The sequence below is a fragment of the Perognathus longimembris genome, chromosome 19 (assembly GCF_023159225.1).
Source record: "Perognathus longimembris pacificus isolate PPM17 chromosome 19, ASM2315922v1, whole genome shotgun sequence".
NCBI classification, from domain to species: domain Eukaryota; kingdom Metazoa; phylum Chordata; class Mammalia; order Rodentia; family Heteromyidae; genus Perognathus; species Perognathus longimembris.
Window position 1 is genome coordinate 20,025,511 of NC_063179.1, and position 21,661 is coordinate 20,047,171.

Sequence of the window (21,661 nt, forward strand, 5' to 3'; positions counted from 1 at the left end):
TTGGTATAGGTATCAGGGCTTGAATTCAGTGCCTCATTTCCTGCTCAGCTTTGTTGATCATGCCTGGTGTTCTACCACTTGATCCACATCTCCATTCTGGCTTTTTTTCTTATTGTTTTGGAGATAGATCCTAGCAGCCTTTACTGTCTAGGCTGGCTTTGAGCCATGATCTTCCAGGTCTCAACTTCATGAGGAGCTAGGATCCTATGTGTGAACCACAGGTGCCCAGCTTAAATACACAGGATTATAAAGGAGAGCATTAACTCAATCCATCTCCCTGCAGCAGGGGTGAGCGCAGCCAGGACCACAGGCATGAGGAACAAGACAGGTGGCTGTCACCTTCAGCACTACAACCAGAGGCTGTGCACTGATTCTCTCCACAGCCCCAGAAGACACAAAACATGTGGAGAAAGAGCCATAGTATGAATATCTATTGAATAGTTGCTAAATAGTATTTAATAGCATTTTTTTATTCTTTTTTTTTTGCCAGTCCTGGGCCTTGGACTCAGGGCCTGAGCACTGACCCTGGCTTTTTTTTTTGCTCAAGGCCACTTGAACCACAACGCCACTTCTGGCCATTTTCTATATGTATGTGGTGCTGGGGAATTGGACCCAGGGCTTCATGTATATAAGGCAAGCACTCTTGCCACTAAGCCATATTCCCAGCCCTATTTAATAGCTTTTAAGTATGTATTTGGACTTTAAAGACAGTTAGGACTGCCCTAACATGTCTATGTGCCTTTCATGGGAAGATTCCCACGTGTCAACAATGGGACACTAGAGTTTATTGCTTCATGGCTTTAGTCCATGAAGTGTCAAAATGGAAAATCTGCCTCAGAATATGCTTCCATGCTAGTCCCAGTCACACCTAGCATCTTTGTGCTAATGGAAACACCAACATGGTTGCCAAAAACATGGAGAAGAGAGGCCAACATTCCATCAATGTCACAGGACAAGATGTTCCACATAAAACCTGAGCTTACAGCCCAGAAACCAGAGTGATTGTTTAACCACAGGAATGTTTTAAGTAGTCCTGGATCTACTGCTCAAACAAACTTCCACTGCTCTCACATCAATCTTTAATTAAGAAGAAGAAGAAAGAAAGAAAGAAAGAAAGAAAGAAAGAAAGAAAGAAAGAAAGAAAGAAAGAAAGAAAGAAAGAAAGAAAGAAAGAAAGAGAGAAAGAAAGAAGAGAAAGAAGAGAGAGAGAGAGAGAGAGAGAGAGAGGAGAGGGAGGGAGGGAGGGAGGGAGGGAGGGAGGGAGGGAGGGAGGGAGGGAGAAATCATCTTTTATCTATTGGCCAAACTAACAAACTAAGATTTACATGGGTGGTAAACAAAGAGAAAATACTCAGTTTGGTAACTGAATAAGGTGGCTTACGATGCAGATGCAAGAACGGAAGCTAACACATCGTCTTCTCTGGTCCCCAAATTGGGACTGAAACATATAAACCAAGGTATTCTCTCACCTAGAAATAGATGATCTAAAAGGAGGTTAAGATATACAATAGGAACCAGGGTAATGTTTTTCTTAATTAAAACATTTGAATTTTCCTTAATGACCAAAGAGAAAATTCAAAGTTGATTAGACACCTGCATGAGTCATCTATAACTCTAGGAGCTTTCTAGATATGATCTTTTTAATCCCCCTTTCTAGACCTAAGAAAACAGTTTTTCCTGAGTCCTAGAAAATGCTATCTGTCCACAAGGTAGAAACACTGGAATGAGCATGACAGGCAAATACGACCCTGGTTTGTGAGCTGGGGTTGAATCATGGGCTCCAGGGTCTTGCATTTAGAGCTTCCAGGCAGTTGTCATCATGATGATGAAGTACACGTCTGTGTCGATGGATGCACTCACGCCTGCATAGTAGTTCATGAATTCCTCAGGAGTCACCTGCAGGGGAAATGTTTGACACAGAAAGGAAACTTTGCTTCCCGCTCTTTCAAGGGAGGCCATCTTTCCCCTGTAAAGAGAAGTGGCACCGTTGCCATCCAGGAGGCTTCATGTGGGTGTGATCTTGCGTGAGCAAAGGTAAGAACACACAAAGCTGAAGATGCTAAGAAGAGTGACTCAGAGGAGGAGAGGAAGAAAGTCTTGAAAACATCCAAACAGGCCTACATGGAAAGAGAGGCATGAAGGGTTAGCTTTTCTTTAAAGGAAAGAGTCATTTGGTTAGGATGCCTGAGCCTGCAACTCAGAAAAGGGAGGCTATGTTTTAAAATTGTACTTAATACTGTCTTTCTGGGGCATTCCAGAAACATGCCCTGTGTCAGATAAGTCATATGTCACCTTTCAGACAATGGAGTTCTGCCCTGTGGGTAGTGAAACAAATTTCTAGTAAATATGCCTGGCTTATAAGTGTTTCTAAGATACAAATTACTCATTCATGGCTCAGAATGAGCAAAAATTTTATTTTCCATCCCTAATCTCCAAGCCTACCCCGGGTTATCTCTTCACCATATGCCTATTACTGTCTCAAACAATGTGCTTATGCATAATAGGATTTTATAAGGGATAAAATAGTATCTGTCTCACGTGTTAATGGGAGAAAGATGGTGTGTGTACTGTAATGCAAGCATGTTTTCTGATGCAAGTAGTTGAGCCAGAATGATCATTGTCTTCCTGGTTAACAGACCTAGATGGCTAGTTAATTTACCCAAAGCAATACATCATCTATTATGAAAGGATGAAGAAAAGTGATGGCAGCTATTTGGAAAATTCATTTTCTCTGGTTAACACAATTATTGGCACTCACAGGGGACCCAAAATATTATAAGACAGGAAACCCATAAGTAACTAAAAGCTTTCAAGCCTGTGGCAGCACAGTTTTCTCTCTCCAAGTCCTTGGAAATGTGCCTCTCTTCTAAAATCATAAGTCTTGCCAGGGCCTAGTGGTTCATGCCTGTAATTCTAGCTACTCAGATGTTGATATCTGAAGCTCAAGGCTCAAAGCCAGCCTGGACAAAAAAATTTGTGAGATTCTCATCTACAACTAATCAACAAAAAGACACAAATGGAACTTAGGGGAGAGAGAGAGAGAGAGAGAGAGAGAGAGAGAGAGAGAGAGAGAGAGAGAGAGAGAGAGAGAGAGAACTAGCTTTCAACTAAAACAATCCAAGTGAGATCATGAGGTTGTGAGTTCAAGCCCTAATACTGGGCACCAAACAAGCAAAAAGAAATCATAGGTGCTTACTGGCCTTCTTTGCTGAGATTATTACTGCAAAGATAAAAGAAGTCAAAAAGTCACAGGAGGGGCTGGGGATATGGCCTAGTGGCAAGAGTGCCTGCCTCATATACATGAGGACCTGGGTTCGATTCCCCAGCACCACATATACAGAAAATGGCCAGAAGTGGCACTGTGGCTCAAGTGGCAGAGTGCTAGCCTTGAGCAAAAAGAAGCCAGGGACAGTGCTCAGGCCCTGAGTCCAAGCCCCAGGACTGACCAAAAAAAAAAAGTCACAGGAGTCACAGATGTTTCCTTCATGACATTTTCCAGCCCCGCCTGGTAAAACAAGGGAAAACTTTAGGGGAAAAAAAAGGCATTGAATTGAATCAATAGTGACAATGGGTTTATCAGGGGTCTATAACTACAAATAAATAATATATGCACAGAAAGTAATTGTGCTCTATTTAAAAGAATTTTTCAATTCCTCTATATCAACAATTCCTGGTGCACTTGAAATCTGATTCAAAAATACAAATGTTTGAATCACTTTTCATAAGCATTTTCATTATGTCCTTTAATTGAGACAGCCCTGTAAAGTCATATGACTTTGCAAAGTTTCATCATCATGCTATATGAGACTATTGCATTTAGTCATTAAAACAACCATTTCTGAATATTTTAATGCTAAAGATCTCAAATATGATTGTGTATAAAAGTCAACGGGCTTATGTGCTAAATATGCAAAATATTAGGTTTTGTGGCTGCGAGGCAGCCATCTGAGTTATCAATATATGCTGCTGCTGATGATTGTAAAGAGTTGGATATTATTATAAGGTGTTTGATGTTCAGATGACATCAAATGCTGTAACTGCGAAAACCTCAGTAAAATTTGTAAGTAGTGAAGAGGTCATTGTGGCTGATTAAGATAAATGTCAAATGGCAGAACTGGAAACTTGAGTCAGACAGGGCTACTCTGACTGGAGTTAGAAGAACAACTGAGGTTTCCCCAGGCAACAAGGAGGAACCACCTGCAGAAAGAAGCAAGACACTCAGGGTCCATGGAGAATTGGGCGAGTTAGAGGAAGTGGCAGTTGGCTATTTTTCCAGTGACATCTTAAACATCAAAGGCCAGCTTCACAAAAAGAAACACACAGTCCTGTTATTTTTATATGAAGTATTTAACTTCCCTACAAAATCTAGGCTCTCTTTATTTTTACCTGCCTCCACAGCCTATAATAGTGAATACTTCTCCATCCTTGACTGGAAAAGAAAGGTCCCCTTTCTTTCCCACCTCTAATGACAAGCCTACTCATAAACTTCTATAGAAAATACAGAGGGAAATTCCATTTAGAAGGGGAAGGCTCATTTCTTCTTCCCAGAACCATGTCCCTTTCCCATCTACTGTTCCACTTACTCTGACAAGTGTGCCCAAAGGGTTAAAAGGTCACACACCCCAAGGTATTATTGCTGTCAAAGGAAGCCAAAAAAAGAACCCCACCACAATCATCATAACAGCAGACATGGATTTATTTATATTACGGATGTTGGTAAAAGTTTACATTTTCGGGCTGGGAATATGGCTTACTGGTAGAGTGTTTGCCTTGCATGCATAAAGCCCTGGGTTTGACTCCTCAGCACCACATACACAGAAAAAACCAGAAATGGCACTGTGGCTCAAGTGGTAGAGTGTTAGCCTTGAGCAAAAGGAAGCTCAGGACAGTGCTCAAGCCCTGAGTTCAAGCCCCCAGGACTGAAAAAAAAATTTTTTTTAAATTACATTTTCATTTTAGACAAAATAGTGGATCTATAATCCCCCAAAATCCTAAAATTTTTATTATCTTAAAGGTAATGACTAATGAAAATAGGGTAGTTGTTTTTATTTTCAAGTTCTCTGTAACTTAAAAATGAAAGTTAACTTTAAAGCATATAAACAAAGAATCAAGGTATATTTTTGTCTCTGGCATTCCTTTTACCAGAAGCTTCCTTTCAAAGGTATTTGCATAGATGCTCAAATAAGGAGACAAATGATGCCAGGTGGAAAAATGTAGAAGGCACCAAACATTTAGAAAGTCCTGTGATACTGTTTCCCAAAATTGAATTAGAGTCTCATTTTAAAACTCAGCATGTTGGATTGTAGTCTAGCCATGGGAATATAACTAGGTGACCTGGGCAAATCCACTAACTGCGAAGTAAGTGGAGAATCTAGTCAAAATACCACATAGGGACTCCCTAGAAAACATATGTGTCTGAGTCTGTGTGTTTGATATATGTGTTTTCTTACTTTAGTTTTCAACTTTCTGGATATTTTCTACAGAAATATATTCTTCTCTTCTTAACCAATTCAGTATCAATGTATTAAGATGGATAAAATATCTTGAACCAACAATTTATCCATTTAAATTTCATGAATAAACTTACCAATCCATCTTTGTCATAAGGTGAGTCAAAGTTATCCAGAAATTTCCTGAAGACTTGTTCTTCTGTCCATTCTCCATTTTGGTACTTTGGATGGTGTTTTACATTATATACCTCACGAAGATCTTCAATTGTTATAACACCATCTCCAGTCTTGTCTAGCTTTCTAAAAGCTTTCATAATTACCTCTTTCCTGGCTCTGGACATTGGAGGCTAGATAAATAGGAAATCACATTTGTATACATGCAAATGAGCTCTTCATGTATAATATGTGAAAGAGTATATTATTCCATTCAATAATATAAACTTATTCCTAAGCCTCTGAATAGAAATGCATTATAATTGCTTCAGAAAATCCTTCCGCTTATTCAGTCTTCTGCCCACCCCCTCCACAATGTATTCACAACTTCCGAAACACGAAACCTCAAAGTAGCCAAATCAAACCATGTGAAAGCCAAGCGTGACAGCTAACACTGATTCACAGAGCCACTTACTCTTAGTGTGAGAAGAAATTCATTGAAGTCTATTGTTCCATTTCCATCTTTATCAAATCGCCGGAAAAGTTCTTCAGCTTCTTCCTTTTCCATGACTACAGCATAATCATTTAACCCTTTCAAAAATTCTTTGAAATCAAGGGTTCGGTTGTTATTGTCATCCATAATTCTAAACACTCTGGAAAACATAGACACACATGAGAAAGGAAAATAAATAACCCCCACATGGAGTAAATACATGAACACTCTACAGATTTTGTTTTTATTTCGTGTGTGTGTGTGTGTGTGTGTGTGTGTGTGTGTGTGTCAGTACTAGCACTTGAACTCAAGAACCTGGACACTATGTATCCAAGACTGGTTCTCTGCCACTTGGGTCACAGTTCCATTTCTGGCTTTTGGTTGGTTTATTGGAGATAAGAGTCTCATGGACTGTCCTGTCCAGGCTGGCTTTGAACTGGGATCCTCAGATCTCAGCCTCCAGTGTAGTTGGGATTACAGGCCTGAGCCACCTGTGCCTGGTTGAATTTTTGCTTTTGTTGTTTGTTTGTTTGGGTTTTGTTTGGTTTGGTTTGATTCTTTTTTTTTTCATGTAAAATACAGACGTCTTAGACTCTTCTCTGTTCTCTCCTGCCAAAGGCTCTTATAAAGAAAAACATGCCTCTAAAACACACACACACACACACACACACACACACACACACACACACACACACACACACACATTCAATTGCACCATATAATTCTAATTGCATGGGGTATGCAATCGTTTTGATCTTGCCTGTGGCCTAAGGACCAGGAGCTGAGGTCTTGATCCCTAGCTGGTGACGCTAGGGGAAGGTGACAGAGCCTTTAGGAGGTAGGCTTAGTGCAACAAAGTTATGTCCTGAAGGGTTTGTCCTTGAAAGGAACACTGGAACCTTGGCCCCTTCCTGGTTTTCCTCCTCGCTTCCTAGTTGCCCTAAGAGAAATGGATTTTCCCCACTGCACACTTCTTTGCTGTTCTGCTTTCCCACAAGCCCAAACTCCATGCAGCAAATAGACTATTGAAGGAAACCTCTGAAACAATGAACCAAATAAACTTTTCTTCCAAGTATTATTATTATATTATATCAAGTATTTGGGGTTTTTTGTACAAACCTGGAGAAATAATAACACATGGAATGTTTTTTTCAAGCATCTCTCTTTGTTCATAAATCCCAAATTTCCCCATCTCCCAATGAAAGGGAAACAGAAAAGATAGGTAAGCCTTTTTAAAACCCTCTGTTACCATGTTCCAGAACCTAGAATAGAATGTAAACATGGTTTCTCATTTTCTAAAACATATTTCTATAAAGCACATAAAATGTATTGATGGTGTTTTAGCTAAAGGAAACCTCACTTAGAAACATTCCTCATGATATCCAAATATGCCTGACTGCCTTCAAATGTATGGTACCTGTATAACTATGTTCTGTGTTTAATTTTAATTCCTCAGGTCATTCCATCAATCTTGTCCTACCCTGCTAGGGTAGGACAAACTTGTCCTACCCTGCTATATATTTCCTTCTCCTCCACCATCTACCACCACCCTTATCACAGCTCTGAGGATTTTCTGTTTTCCTGGCATTCTAATAGGTAGAAAGATGTTTCAATTAAGATGCATAAGATACACCTTGATTTCAAGATCTACTGCTAAAATTGGTTGTAATCTTGCACATGGCTTTTGATTTTTCTAAATCTCTCTCACTTTTGTACAAAAGAGAACCGTTAATCTTTAGTTCCCTAACATCAATAATGGGTAATTTTTAGTCACAATTTATACTTTTTTCTGTTAGTTATATATCAAAATGACAGATTCATACATCATTTCATTTCAAACTTCATTTTTAAAAAGCACTCTTTGAATATATGCATTAAGCAGACTAAAACATAGCACCCACATGGGCAAAGACCATGACTGTTTAGTTACTGCTCAGTGTTTCCTATGTAGCAGTCATTTTGCCAATACCAATAGCTGGATGAATGAATGAATAAACCGACAAGTAAACAGCACTACTACAGGAAACAAGCTGATTAGTTTCATGTACAACGGATTAAAATCATACATTAGTAAAGCTCCTTGTATAATTCAACAAAATTAAACATTGATTTAGTGCCAAAATTGGACTAAGCTCTGTGAGAAGGAATAGATAGGTGAAGAAGTCAGCCTCTGACCTAAAGGAATTTGTTGTAGGAAGAAAAAGGAAGGAAGGAGGGTGGGGAGGGGGTGAGAGAGAAAGGGGGGGAGAAAATGAAGCTAAAAAATTAAAAAGAATGATCAGTAGCTTTGTGTGAAGAGAGAGGGATGAAGTTCAGGGCAACAGCAGTGTCAATGATTCATTGGGACATCTGGGAAAACTAGGGGATAGATACTGAGGAAGAAATAAGTAGAACTCACATGGAAAATTAAGTCCACAGAAAAATCTAAAGAATATTTAATGTCCTTAAATTCTAAAAAATTTGAGCTTTAGTATTGAGTTTTTCAAACAAAAATCACTCCCTGGTTTTCATAAGCAGTGACATTACCAAAGTAAAAGCTAAGAAACCCCTAGACATGCAAATTTGAATGAGTTGGAAAACCAAAGCAATGGAACCCATAAGAATACTATAGTAAGAGTCCAGGAAATGATACTGGGTGTTTTAGCATGAGCAACTGAGATAAACATTTTAAATGAGATCACAAGATAATGTAAATATACAGTCATCAGTGTGGTGGGTTGATGAAGATAATTCTCAAGTTTTCAGTCTGGAGATCTCTAAGAGTGGTAATTCCATTGAAAGCTGAGGAGCTGTCCAGGGAGCTCTGTTTCCAGGAAGGGACAATGGATTTTGATTTGTAAGGCAACTATTGAAGGTATTAACTGCATAGCTGAGGAGTTAACTTATTAGCTAGTGTCCTTTTGAGTTAAGAAGACGCAAAATCTGAAATTAGTGTAGAGATCAAAAGAAAACATAATGTCAAGACTACAACCCAGATGCCCCTCTACAGATGAATGGATCCAAAAAATATGGTACCTATACACAATGGAATACTACATAGCGATTAGAAATTATAACAAATTGGTATTCACAGGGAAATGGTCAGAACTTGAATAAATAATGTTGAGCCAGACAAGCCTAGAACACAGAAAACAAAGGGGCATGGTCTCCTTGATATATGACTGTTAAGGAGGGCGGGGGGCACAGTAGAGACCAGGCCTGCGAAACAATAAACTTCTTGTCAAATGGTATTTCCCACAGGTTTGGGTCAGCGACCTTACATTATGTATCTAAAACCAAACAACTACTAAACATAAAAAGGTCTAAAATAGACCTCTCAGTGGATAACCTCAATAGCTATGTACGTATGATCATATAAGAAAAGCAAACTCTATCATATAAGCAAACTCTATTGTTGATGTTATATTTAAAGTTCTAGGTGAATTTCCTTTGGCATATGCCAAGTGGCTACTGTATATGTTTTTCTTACACTGGGTATTGTATATATGCCTACCTGATCTAGGGAAGGGAAAGAAAACAAGGGTATAAGATATCACAAGAAATGTACTCACTGCCCTATTATGTAACTGTACCCCTTTTGCACAACACCTTGTCAACAAAATTTAATTCATAAATTAAAAAAAGAATAAAATTTTTAAAAATCTGAAATGACTGCCAATAATAAAATGTTCACATCTATGGAATAGGATTGTCTCAAGTTTTTCACATAAGTGTCATCATCATCTTTCACATTAAAAAAAAAAAAAAGACTACAAAAGGAGCCAGGGTAAAGATGAGCTACATCAAAGTGGGCAAAATGTCTGAAGAATTAAAGATGCTAGGTACAGAGTCTGGGGAAATACCTATATTTCTCAGACAATTGGAAATGACTGAGAAAGAATATGTACTGTGGAATACCACCAAATATCAAAATGAAAAAAATGATGAAGGTGCAAAAATAACAATTTCGGTCATCCTAATCTTGGCCAGAATGAAGTCTTAAGAGAATGTGGGAAGACTGTAATATGAGCCAATATTTCCCAGAAGAATGAGTGTCCTAAGGGTTGTCAGTTGGGAGTATGCAGCCTGAAGGCATGTTCTTCAAAGATAGATTTGGCTAGAAGCACAGAAATGAACAGGATCTTAGGGTTACACTGAAACAGTATTTACCTCTCAATAGCCCTAAAGGTAGGGACAGAGAAAAATAGATGTCCTCACTTGAGTTGAGGAGAGACTTAGGGAAACAGAGGCCAGTAAGACAAAAGGAGACAGACAGAATATTTCACAAAAAGGCTATGGACGAGATGATATCTACTTATGGTGGAACTGCTAAGACTCTATGAGGGTACACTAGTACCAGCGAGTAAAGAAGGATTTGATTGCATGCATCAGGCAGTGAAGGGCAAAGTGTGGATTCTCAGAGTTACAGCAAGGATGATTAAGGATGAAAGAGGTAGAATTTGGGGTGATACAATGTTGAAAGGATGTAAGATGATCTTCCCATTGGACGACAGCTTGGCTCCTAGAGTCTATGCATACATAGCCTAGGCCCCTGCCGGATAGAGCCAAGCTTAGTCTGGGAAGTGGGACTATTAAAAGAGGTATCCAATGTGCTTGTTAGCCTCTGGCTGGATGTGAAGCTTTTCACCGCTCTGGGTCAAGTTTGGAGAACCCAGCCATTGACATGCTATAGGTCTCTTGAATACAGCTTCTCACGAGGCCCATTTATTAGATGTTTACTTTCCTTACCTCTTAGTCCTCCATGGGGCCTGGAGAAGCTTGCTCGCTCAGGAAGCTATCAAAATGTGTACAAGGCCTGCTCTGGGGCAGACACTTGATTTAGTAGGCTCAAATGCCCAGGTTCTGTTCCCTAGACTCATGTTGTCTTCTCTCTTGCATTTCTCAATCCTGACAACTATTCACACTATCAGAGAGCACGATGATGGGACTCACTCCCGTGAGAGCCCTGCAAGCAGTGAGCTGTCCATCATCCCACAGGCAATCCATGACTCTTAGGGGTGAGGATGATTGTGCAGGGGAACTCAAACTCAGTCATCATGGCTGCCCTGCTGTTCCTTCCATCCTCTTCCACCCCAGCTTCAGGGATGACCTCTCTCATGTCATGTCAGGTGTCTCTACTACATAGACATGGTTCTCCTTTTATCTCAGACTGTCCTAGGGCCCCCCCCTCTTGTCACAAACACAAGCTTTACTAAATCAGAGACTGAAAACAAAAAGATAGTCATAAGAGACATGATTTGTCCAAACTCATGGAGGTGATATTAGCCTCTCCTAGATGTCTTCATTTTTTACTTCTTCTGCCACCCTCCCCCACCCCCATCCTACCTGCCAAGCCCTTTGATCCCTGCAGAGCCTCTGGCCAGGCACTGCAGCCGCAGTCTTTCGATGGGATCCGTGGCTGTTGTGAGCTTTCTCTTGGACTGGATTGCCATCTCTCGGTCGTGGCGTGCTGTCCCAGCCATCTGGAAGGAGAACCCACAGCGCATGAGTGGAGCTCAGCTCTGGGGCCTGCAGGCGAAGCAGCCTCTCTAAGGAAGACATGTGCCGTTCTCTTTGTCATAAATTATCTCCTATCTCCAAGAATTCTCATTTTGTTACTATGCTAATTGTGGGACTGGCATATTTATTAGTTACTTAGTCCTGAGAATACCTGTGTTCCCTAGCTGGGGCAACAGGTTTAAATGAATAGCTATTTCCCAATATGCTTTCATATTTCGGAAGTCCTCCTCCCTCCATACAAAAAAATAATAATAAGTATAATAGGGAAGGAAAGGGGAGCAGGTGACAAGGAGACAGAGGATGGCAAGAGGCCATATTAGACAGAGAAAATTAGAACAAAGCATGGCATGCACATATAACAGAAGTGACATATAAACTCCTTATTCTGTATAATTAATATGAGTTAATAATACAAAATAAGTTTCTAACTTCTTTGCACTCTCACTTAGTATATCTCTTTATTTAGAATTCTCTATATTCCTTTGCCCTATTTCTTCCTTTCTCTAAACTCTGTTTTGATGAATCTGCTTCACTGAAACTCTCAACACTTGCTTAGACATGGATGATCTTTACTAGTAACCATGACACTGTTATGTCCACCTGGGTTGGCAGGTTAATGTATATTAACACCTAACAAGGTTCAAGGATAGGAAAAAATTAACCAAAACTATCTCTCTGTCTCTTTCTTCCTGTCTCTGCCCAACTCTCTCTTTTTCCTTCCTTCCTTCCTTCCTTCCTTTCTTCCTTCCTTCCTTCTTCCTTCTTTATTCTCTCTCTCTTTCATTCTCTCTCTCTCTCACAAACACACACACGGTATTTTTTTTGCTATAGTTTGCTTGTTGTATTAGAACTATTCTGAAATAAGGGTGAGTGTGAGAGAAGTAAAATTCTGTTTCCCCAGAACTATTGCAGCAGTGGGGAAAAAAAAACGAGACAAGGAAGCTGGAGAGCTGAGTTCTAATCCTGCCTCTTTAACCCACCCCTGCTAACATCGGAGTCAGTCTACAAACCACTTGTCTCCTAGACAATGGATTAGATGGTCTTTAAATTGCTCCCAAACCTACTAGTCCCATGAATGTGTCCACTGATTGAATTAGAAAGACCTAGAGAAACCAGGTAATTTGAGTCAGCCAGACAACACTATGGATCCAAGGACTTCAGAGTGTTGAGAACACAAAACTTTTAAAGATCACCGGTGACCACATCATCATTTTGCACAGCTGGAAACTGAGCATGGCATAAATACGTGTGTGGCTCCTGGCAAGGCCTTCTCACTATGCCGTCAGCAGAATAGAGACAGCAGAGCACCCTGCACCACAGCAAGGGTGATGACACAGGTAGAGCTCTCTTTCTGTGCTTCTGAAACTACACTGCTGCCATCATAGCAGTCCCAATACCAGGAACAATGGAAATTGACATTTCAACTTCTAACGTGTGAACTTTGGGAGACACGTCTAATCAGACAAGAACAGAGGTTTGTTTTGTGAAATAGGCCCAAATGGGCTTTTGATTCCCAAGCAGGATTCTTTCTATTCCACTAGCTCTCTGACATAGTATAGGAGAGGTCCAAAGTACAACCTAATCATGCTCTGTAGTAAGTCAACAATGTAGAATCCAGGCAGACAAGTCACTGAGAGTCCAGTGTGCTGACCTGCTCTGCTTCCTGACATTGAGACCACCCAGTAGTGATGTAGCCTATTCCTATACAATCTAATTTGATAAATTCAAAAAAATTACATAGTTAACTGTCAGCCTACCATAGAACTTGAAATGCCCATTTAACCATGACGTTAAATCATTTACTCACTCAATTCATCAACAAAAAGAACTACTATGTTTTGTATACTGTCAAGGCAAGGTGCTGGAGCAAAAGCTGGCAGTGTGAAGGAATAGGCAGAGAAGCAAAGTCTTGCATAGCTTGGATTGTTGATCCTTCTGGGCCCAAAAGATTGTAAGAACCAAGAGGGACTTTAGACGAAGTAAAATCTCTGGTTAAGGAAAATACTCAAACCTCTACATTTGCATAATGTGACAGGATATGGGACAGAAATATGTCCCCAAATGCGTCACTAACATCACAGCACTGCTCAGCAGAAGAGTCTGACATTTGTGGTGTGGAGTCTGCCCAGCCAGGCTTGTGCAAGTCTGAAAAGGGGCTCCCAGCCTGATACTCGTGGCTGCAGCGCCACCAAGTGTTCACTCAGTGTCTGCACATGTCTGAGACTAAACATTTTCTGAATACTGCACACAGAGGTACCGGGCAAAGAGAATACAGCATTAGCAGCCTAGGGAGAATGTTGAACCTTGTTATTGAGTTGCAACAAATCACAAAATTAGAACTAATATGGCTTTGGAGTGCAGCTTTCTGGCAGTGTCATTTAGCATTACGGCCAATGGATGATAGTAGTTACTGGAGTGCCGGCTGTGACAGTTAACAGAAAAAAAGCGCCGCATATTTTAGACAACAGATGCGCCAAAGGCTTAGGCTAGTATAACTGGAGAAATGCAAAGATTTTGGTATGGAGACTAGGAGCACAAGGGAAGGGAGATGAATAGTTATGGAGATTGGGATGGAGAATGGGAAGCAGAAGCAAAAATCTTGTGGAAGGAGGAAACAGGCCCAACATCACAAAGAGCCTGAGGCAAGGGGTTGTGTGGGTAGACCACAATGGTTCTTAAAAAGGACAGGGCTGGACAACAGACAAAGGCCTAATATTCGTCATCTACAGAGAACTCAAAAAACTAACCCCCTCCAAGCCCAGTAAACCAATTATTAAATGGGCAAAGGAGCTAAAGAGAGACTTCACAAGAGAAGAGATAAAAATGGCAAAGAAACATATGAGGAAATGTAAAGGAATTGCAAATAAAAACAACCCTGAGATACCACCTCACTCCAGTTAGAATGGCCTATACTCTGAACTCAGGCAACAACAAATGCTGGAGGGGGTGCGGGGAAAGAGGAACCCTTCTCCACTGTTGGTGGGAGTGCAAATTAGTACAACCACTTTGGACAACAGTATGGAGGTTCCTCAAAAAGCTCAACATAGACCTACCCTATGACCCAGCCATACCATTCCTAGGCATGTATCCTGAACAACAGATCTCAGGATATCAAAAAGACGTCTACACATACATGTTTATCGCGGCACAATTCACAATAGCCAAAATATGGAAACAACCCAGATGGCCCTCTACAGATGAATGGATCCAAAAAAATATGGTACCTATACACAATGGAATACTACATAGCGATTAGAAATGATTAAATATTGGTATTCGCAGGGAAATGGTCAGAACTTGAATAAATAATGTTGAGCCAGACAAGCCTAGAACACAGAGAACAAAGGGGCATGGTCTCCTTGATATATGACTGTTAAGGGGGGGGGGGGGGGCACAGTAGAGACCAGGTCTGTGAAACAATAAACTTCTTGTCAAATGGTATTTCCCACAGGTTTGGGTCAGCGACCTTACATTATGTATCTAAAACCAAGCAACTACTAAACATAAAAAGGTCTAAAATAGACCTCTCAGTGGATCACAGTAGCTCAATAGCTATGTACGTATGATCATAAAAGACAAGGATAAGCAAACTCTATTGTTGACGGTATACTTAAGGTTCTAGCTGAATTTCCTTTGGCGTACGCCACGTGGCTACTGTATATGATTTTGGTACACTGGGTATTGTATATATGCCTACCTGATCTAGGGAAGGGAAAGAAAAACGAGGGGGTAAGATATCACAAGAAATGTACTCACTGCCCTATTATGTAACTGTACCCCTTTTGCACACCTTGTCAACAAAATTTAATTAATAAAAAAAAAAAAGGACAGGGCTGGAGCTGGGACTGGGGCTGGGAATATGGCCTAGTGGCAAGAGTGCTTGCCCCGTATGCATGAAGCCCTGGGTTCGATTCTCCAGCACCACATATGTAGAAAATGGCCAGAAGTGGTGCTGTGGTTCATGTTGGCCGAGTGATAGCCTTGAGCAAAAGGAAGCCAGGGACAGTGCTCAGGCCCTGAGTTCAAGGCCCACAACTGGCAAAAAAAAATTTAATTTTGCTTTTAAGTACCATGAAGCTATTCAAGAGCCCTTGCAGGATGGAATGTGAAATGCTGAAAATACACAAATGTCTGTCACTTCATGATTTAAGCTAATCCTTGGAAGAGGAGAGAAACAGTAAAACTGAGGTCTGTATTTTATTGGCTTGTCTTTGGTTCCTCCTAGTGGTGAAAAGAAAACTAAAACTATTCTCTCCTCTCCTCTCTCTCTCTCTCTCTGTCTCTCTCTCTGTCTCTCTCTCTGTCTCTCTCTCTCTGTCTCTCTCTCCACGCCCCCCCCCGTCTTGTCTAATTACTGAAGAGGCCACATGAGGAATCATAGATCCACACACCAGAAACACCAAACCAAACTCTTCCACAAGCTCTTATTGTAAAAATATAAAGGAAATGCTTTATCCTAATCTCTCAAACAGCTCATCCCTTTTTGTTTTTCTGATACTATACTTCTGCTTCGCCTCTTCCAGAAAATACACAGTGCTCAAAGGCACGGAGGAAATAGAAGCACAATGAACTTGAAGCGTAAGCACTGACCCTGTGTGGATGACGAGAGGGAGGGAAGCACAGAAAAGGCTACCCTGGAGGCAGAAGGGAAGTGATGGAGGGAAGGGCTTCTTCTGACTGACCTATTGAGGGTCACATAAGCTCCTCTAGAGCAGTAAATTCCTGCCAAACAGTGTGATTTTTTTCCAAAGGATTCCTTTGCCTCTTAATGTGATCAAGCCCACTTTCCTCGCAGCTAGACTATGTGATGAAATCTATTTTTAGGCATTTCTATAATTGTTAAATACAAGTACCACTATATTGGCCATTTGCAATAAAGAGGGACTATAATAGTGTCATGTAATTTACAACAGTCTACTATGTGAAAAGGAGAAGGGAAGAAGACAATGCAGAGAGCAAGCTGCTGACTCCACTAGGAGGGCCTCAAACTAGTTCTGGGAAAGTGGAAAATGTTTTCTTCCCCGCCAGCCCTCATCTGAGCCCCAGCTCTCCCATCTCTGCTGGCTCAGCCTTGATTCTGAGCTTCGTAACACTTTCTCTGGAGGAAGGTGGCCTGAAGGGAAACCTTACACTTTTATGTCGCATCAGTATCCATTATGAATACAAGTATAAATTTCTCCTACCATGTCACACCTGAAAGAGGTTCCAGCTGTATATCACACTCCAATGGTTTGAGCCAGGGCCAGAGATGCTAGTTTACAGCTATCTGCCTTCTCTCTCTTTAGCAGCCTGGGCTTGCTTCATTTAAAGGACCAATCCAGATGTTGTCTTGAAGTGTCTTATACCTACCTATTCCTTTATACATACTACTGGTCCTCTTCCATTCTTCCTCTTCTCTTCCCTCCTCTTCCTGCCACTCTTCCTCCTCATTCTCTTCCTCTTCCTTCTTTTTTCTTTTTTCTCCTTCTTCCTTCCTCTTCCTCCTCCTCCTCCTCTTCTTCCTTCTCCTCTTGCCTCTTCCTTCTCCTCTTCCTCCTCCCCTGCTCTGTCTCCCCAAGACTTGGCTCTCACTTCTGCCTCTTCTCAGCCTCTCAGTAGCACAGCCCTCCTGGTTCCTTACACTTTCCTTGCTCATGACCTATAAGTAATAAACCTTAAATGTGTTCCTATTGTGACACTGTCCATTTTGCCTCTCTCAATTACAGCACCGCAGCCTTCCTCGGGTTTTCTCAGGAAGTGAAGGAGAATACCGTCACACGGTAGAAATTCATTCCTTGCAGTCCTAGGGGCCAGATGTCCAATCCAAGACATGATTAGGGTTAGTGTTTGTTGAGAGCTGCTCTATCTGATTTCAAGGTGGTGTCTTGAGTGCTGTGTCCTCCATGGGGGACAAATGATAGGCTCTTCACATGACGGAAGGCATGGAGGGGAAGGAAGAGGCTCAATTTTGTTCAAGCTCATTCCTTAAGGTGGAAATTTCATTTGTAGAGAGGAACCTTTCTGATGTAGCTCCACTTGTTCATGTTATTGCCTCAGGGAGTAAGTTTCAAATCATAGCTCCAGACGCTGAGGGTGGCCTAGCATGTGGTTACAGAGTGAATGAATAGTGATGTCCCACCTCTGAAACTGAAATGAAAGACTGGACATGGAAACCCCAGTGAACCCCAGTGAACACCCAGCCAGGGTGAACGTTACTTCATCAAAGCAATCTGAGCTAAAGCAACTAAACAGGCCTTCAGCATTCTAGAAAACATTACTATGAGCCCTGCACTCATTTTTATCATTAGGGGGTATTATCGTAGTTCAGTGATTCTCAGTCAGAGATGATCTCACAACCTAGGCAACATTTGATGATTTCTGGAGACATTTTTGGTTGTTCCAATGAAATTGAAGAGAGTGATGGAATCTAGTGGGATGCTTCCAAACCTTCAATACACAAGACACATCCTGGCAACTAAGAAACATTCAGTACAAAATGGCAGTAATCCTGATTTTTTGAAGTCCTGCATAGGAAAAGGCTTAAGATGACCAGGGGAACTGTTGAAATCTGAAGTTGACCACATCCCTCACCAACTATAGGAAATTGATTGTGAGGAGGTGTGTTTCAATGTTTGCAAATGATTTAACACACGTCTTTAGAACCTAAGCTATAAGAAATCCAAAGACAGACACCCTTAAGTTAAAAAGAGTAGGACCTTGTAAGGAAAAATTCTAACAGTAGAGATAAAATAAAGACATGAAGACAGGGGGTATATAAACAAATATAGTTATTGCTGGCCATAATAATACATGCTTAGCCAAGTGCTTTCCATACATCAACCCATCACCTCATGTCATAGAAACTACTGGATATGATCATCCTATTACAGGAAGCCAGCAGACACCAGGAAGCCTAGTTACCAGCCTGAAACTGTGTCACAATAGAGACCAACAGATTCAGGGCTAGAAAGCCTATGTGGAGATACAGATAAACAGCTTTGAGAACTCAGAGAAAATCTGTGAAATTAGATGAAGGAAAGATATTTCTTTAGAGTAGTAATGGGATTCCAATGCAGTCAAGGAAAGAGACAGCTAGGCCCCTCATGAGTCCTTACTAAGAAGCCACAAACCCACTTCAGGTCCTCACTTGGGTTTTCTATATTTGCAACTCTGTGCAAACTTGTGGTTGAGATGAATATTTTTATATAGTCTTTTTTCTGGTTTCTTTATTTCATTCAAGTGATATGAGAAGAGGGCTTATATTGTTCACTAAACTCAAAATTATTTTATTGGTTCTCCCGAATCAATTAGTACATTACTACATACATAAGGATTTTTATTTGCTATTTTTCAACACTTTTTAAAAATTATTTCAATGTATGAAGCATATTTGCATTTAGATTGCATGCTTCTTCATGCCACTTACACACACTGGGAAAATAATCAAGCCTGGCATATTCCCAAATCTCCCCTGCCTAAGATTACGCATTTATACTAGATATTTAAGATTTGTGCTAAAAAATCTCTCAATAAGCATGATGTAGTTCATGTCAGCTACATCACAGCTTTGTATTCTTTCTACTGGTAACTCTTTCTACTTCTAAATCTTTACCTTACTGTCTCTGATAGATGCATTTAAAAATAATATTTCATAAGTACCATTGTCTTCTTGATATTTCATTTTAGTCATCCAACCAGGCCTGGTTCTCCTACTACAAAGTGAGGGAGAATTCTGTAAGGAGGTGCTAGAACCTGAGACACAATGTTTAAGATGATGCTCAATCTCAGGACCATGTCAACCCTGCACTTTCCCAAACCTGAAAATTAAAACCTTCTTATGTATTTTGTCAGTCACCCATTTTGCCCTACCCTGGTGCTGGTCCTGTATTCAATATACTTATTGAACATCTATTATAAGTCACACAATAGTGATTGATGCAACAGTAAAATTTCCAACCCTTAGAATGTCACATTCTTCTCTGTTACATATATATATATATATATTTTTTAATTAGCATCATTTAGTTGTACAAAGGAAGGACACGTCCAAATATACATACAATGTACTTTGACCAGACTTACCCACTCACTCTCCTTAATCCCTCCTCCCCACTTCCAAAACCAATCTCAAGAAGCTTCACTGTTCCCTTTCCACACATGTATAGAAAGTATTCTGATACTCTTCACCATCCTTCTTATCTGTTCATCCCCTTCCCCACTAGCACACATATTCCAGGCCTGTTTCCCTTTCCTACTGTTCATTTGTGTGACAGTGCGTGCTAATGGTTCAAAGGGCTCTGCCATGGTACCACCCTTTCATCCGCCTCACCCTTCCCCTGCTCCCACTTTCCCCAACCTTCCACCCTCTCTCATTCACCCAACAGCACTTAGCAAGTTCGTTTTTGCCATCCTCATTCAATGTATTTTGATCTCACTCCCTCTCGCTAACATTCACTCCCCCAACTCTAATCCCTTCAAGCATCCGTGCATCTGCCTAATTCATAAACGGACAAATTAACTCCTTGGAAGAAGTATAAGTGGCCAGTAAGCACATAAAGAAATTCTTGTTCAACATCTGAAAGGATCTGCAAATGCAAACAAGGCTGAAATTTCATCTTATTCCAGTCAGGATGAAAGAAGATTACATTCTAAGAGATCATTTTAATGAAGAGCCAGACTAAAGCCATTTTGAAGTCAGGCCCCACTTTACCACGCGAACCTGAGATAAGCAGGCCCTGTGAGCAAACCCAGGACAAGCTTATTAGGGCCCAGCCGGTCAAGAACTCTAACCGCCCCCGGAATGCCTCAAGCCCTGAGCCAATCAAATTTGTACCCGTGTCCTAATCTTGCTTGAATACCTGATTGCTGTAACTTTGTTTTTTGCCTTTATAAGCTCTGTAAAATCGCAACTCGGGGCTTCCTCCTAACCTCCGCTGTGTCGGAGTGTAGGACGAGGCCCGAGCAGCGGACCACTTGAATAAAGCTTGCTTTTGCATTTCGGAATGTCTGGCTCTTGGTGGTCTTCTTTGTGGTCTTCTCACGACTTCGGCATAACAGTTGGGGGCTTGTCCGGGATAACCCCAGAGACCCCCGAGACCCCAGACTCCGAAGGTAAGAAAACAGCGCTATTCATCTGTCTTGTCCTGTAATTTGTCTGTTTGTCTGTCTGCTTTGCTTCCTTTTTGAGGATGGCCATTCCGACTCGTATTTCTTGAAGGGGTTGTTGAAGCAGACATGCTTATTCGGCAATCCTGGGGAAACTGGGGGATGCCCCAGACTCTCCACCTTTGAAGGGGTACCCTTGGAACCCTGCCTTGATACTTATAGCGTGCGAGTCAGTTCAGTTTTTGGCCGGAACTGACCGGGAGGGCCTCCTAACCGAGACTCAACCCGGCCACCTTGTACTTGGGTCTACTCCTTCTGATTCTAGTTTACAGGAGACAGCGGGCCAACTTGGGAGATCTCCAACTCATAGCTTTTCTTTTTCTCAGGCCTGTGTGTTTTCCTCCTTTTGTATTAATTGTTTTGGGTTTTTTTAGCCTTTTGAACTGAACATCTGATCAGAGCTATGGGTAACATTCTATCTTGGGAACCTCCATCTAGCCCCCTAGACTTGATCCTAGCTCACTGGAAGGAGGTTAAGGAGATAGCTCAGTACCAAGGTGTGGCCCTTAAGAAGGAAAAGTGGGGGCTGGGGATATAGCCTAGTGGCAAGAGTGCCTGCCTTGGATACACGAGGCCCTAGGTTCGATTCCCCAGCACCACATATACAGAAAACGGCCAGAAGCGGCACTGTGGCTCAAGTGGCGGAGTGCTAGCCTTGAGCGGGAAGAAGCCAGGGACAGTGCTCAGGCCCTGAGTCCAAGGCCCAGGACTGGCCAAAAAAAAAAACAAGAAGGAAAAGTGGATCACCCTGTGCAAGTCAGAATGGCCCACCTTTAAGGGAACTAATTGGCCACCCGAGGGGAGCTTTGACATAGGTAAGATCAGGACTTTGCAATGCCTAATCTACACCCCTCATTTGGGCCATCCAGAAAAGAGAGAAACCAAGAAGGAATAGAAGAAATTGTACCCACCTGTCCTCCAG

The 21,661-nt window shown here is 41.2% G+C and overlaps 1 protein-coding gene across 2 annotated transcripts in view; it reads right to left on the reverse strand.

The window, feature by feature from the left end:
* Positions 1–1,243: 1,243 nt before the first annotated feature.
* Positions 1,244–21,661, reverse strand: part of Capsl (calcyphosine like) — a 28,262-nt gene continuing 7,844 nt past the window's right edge. The window contains exons 2-5 of one of the 2 annotated variants that reach the window (XM_048368508.1): positions 11,422–11,558; positions 6,079–6,256; positions 5,588–5,797; positions 1,244–1,896 (exon numbers count right to left, since the gene is read on the reverse strand). In XM_048368508.1, the coding sequence (XP_048224465.1) occupies positions 1,795–1,896; positions 5,588–5,797; positions 6,079–6,256; positions 11,422–11,558 (627 nt within the window). In that variant the 3' untranslated portion in view covers positions 1,244–1,794. Of the gene's footprint in view, positions 1,897–5,587; positions 5,798–6,078; positions 6,257–11,421; positions 12,149–21,661 lie in introns of those variants that run through there. The other variant, XM_048368507.1, reaches the window with a different exon arrangement.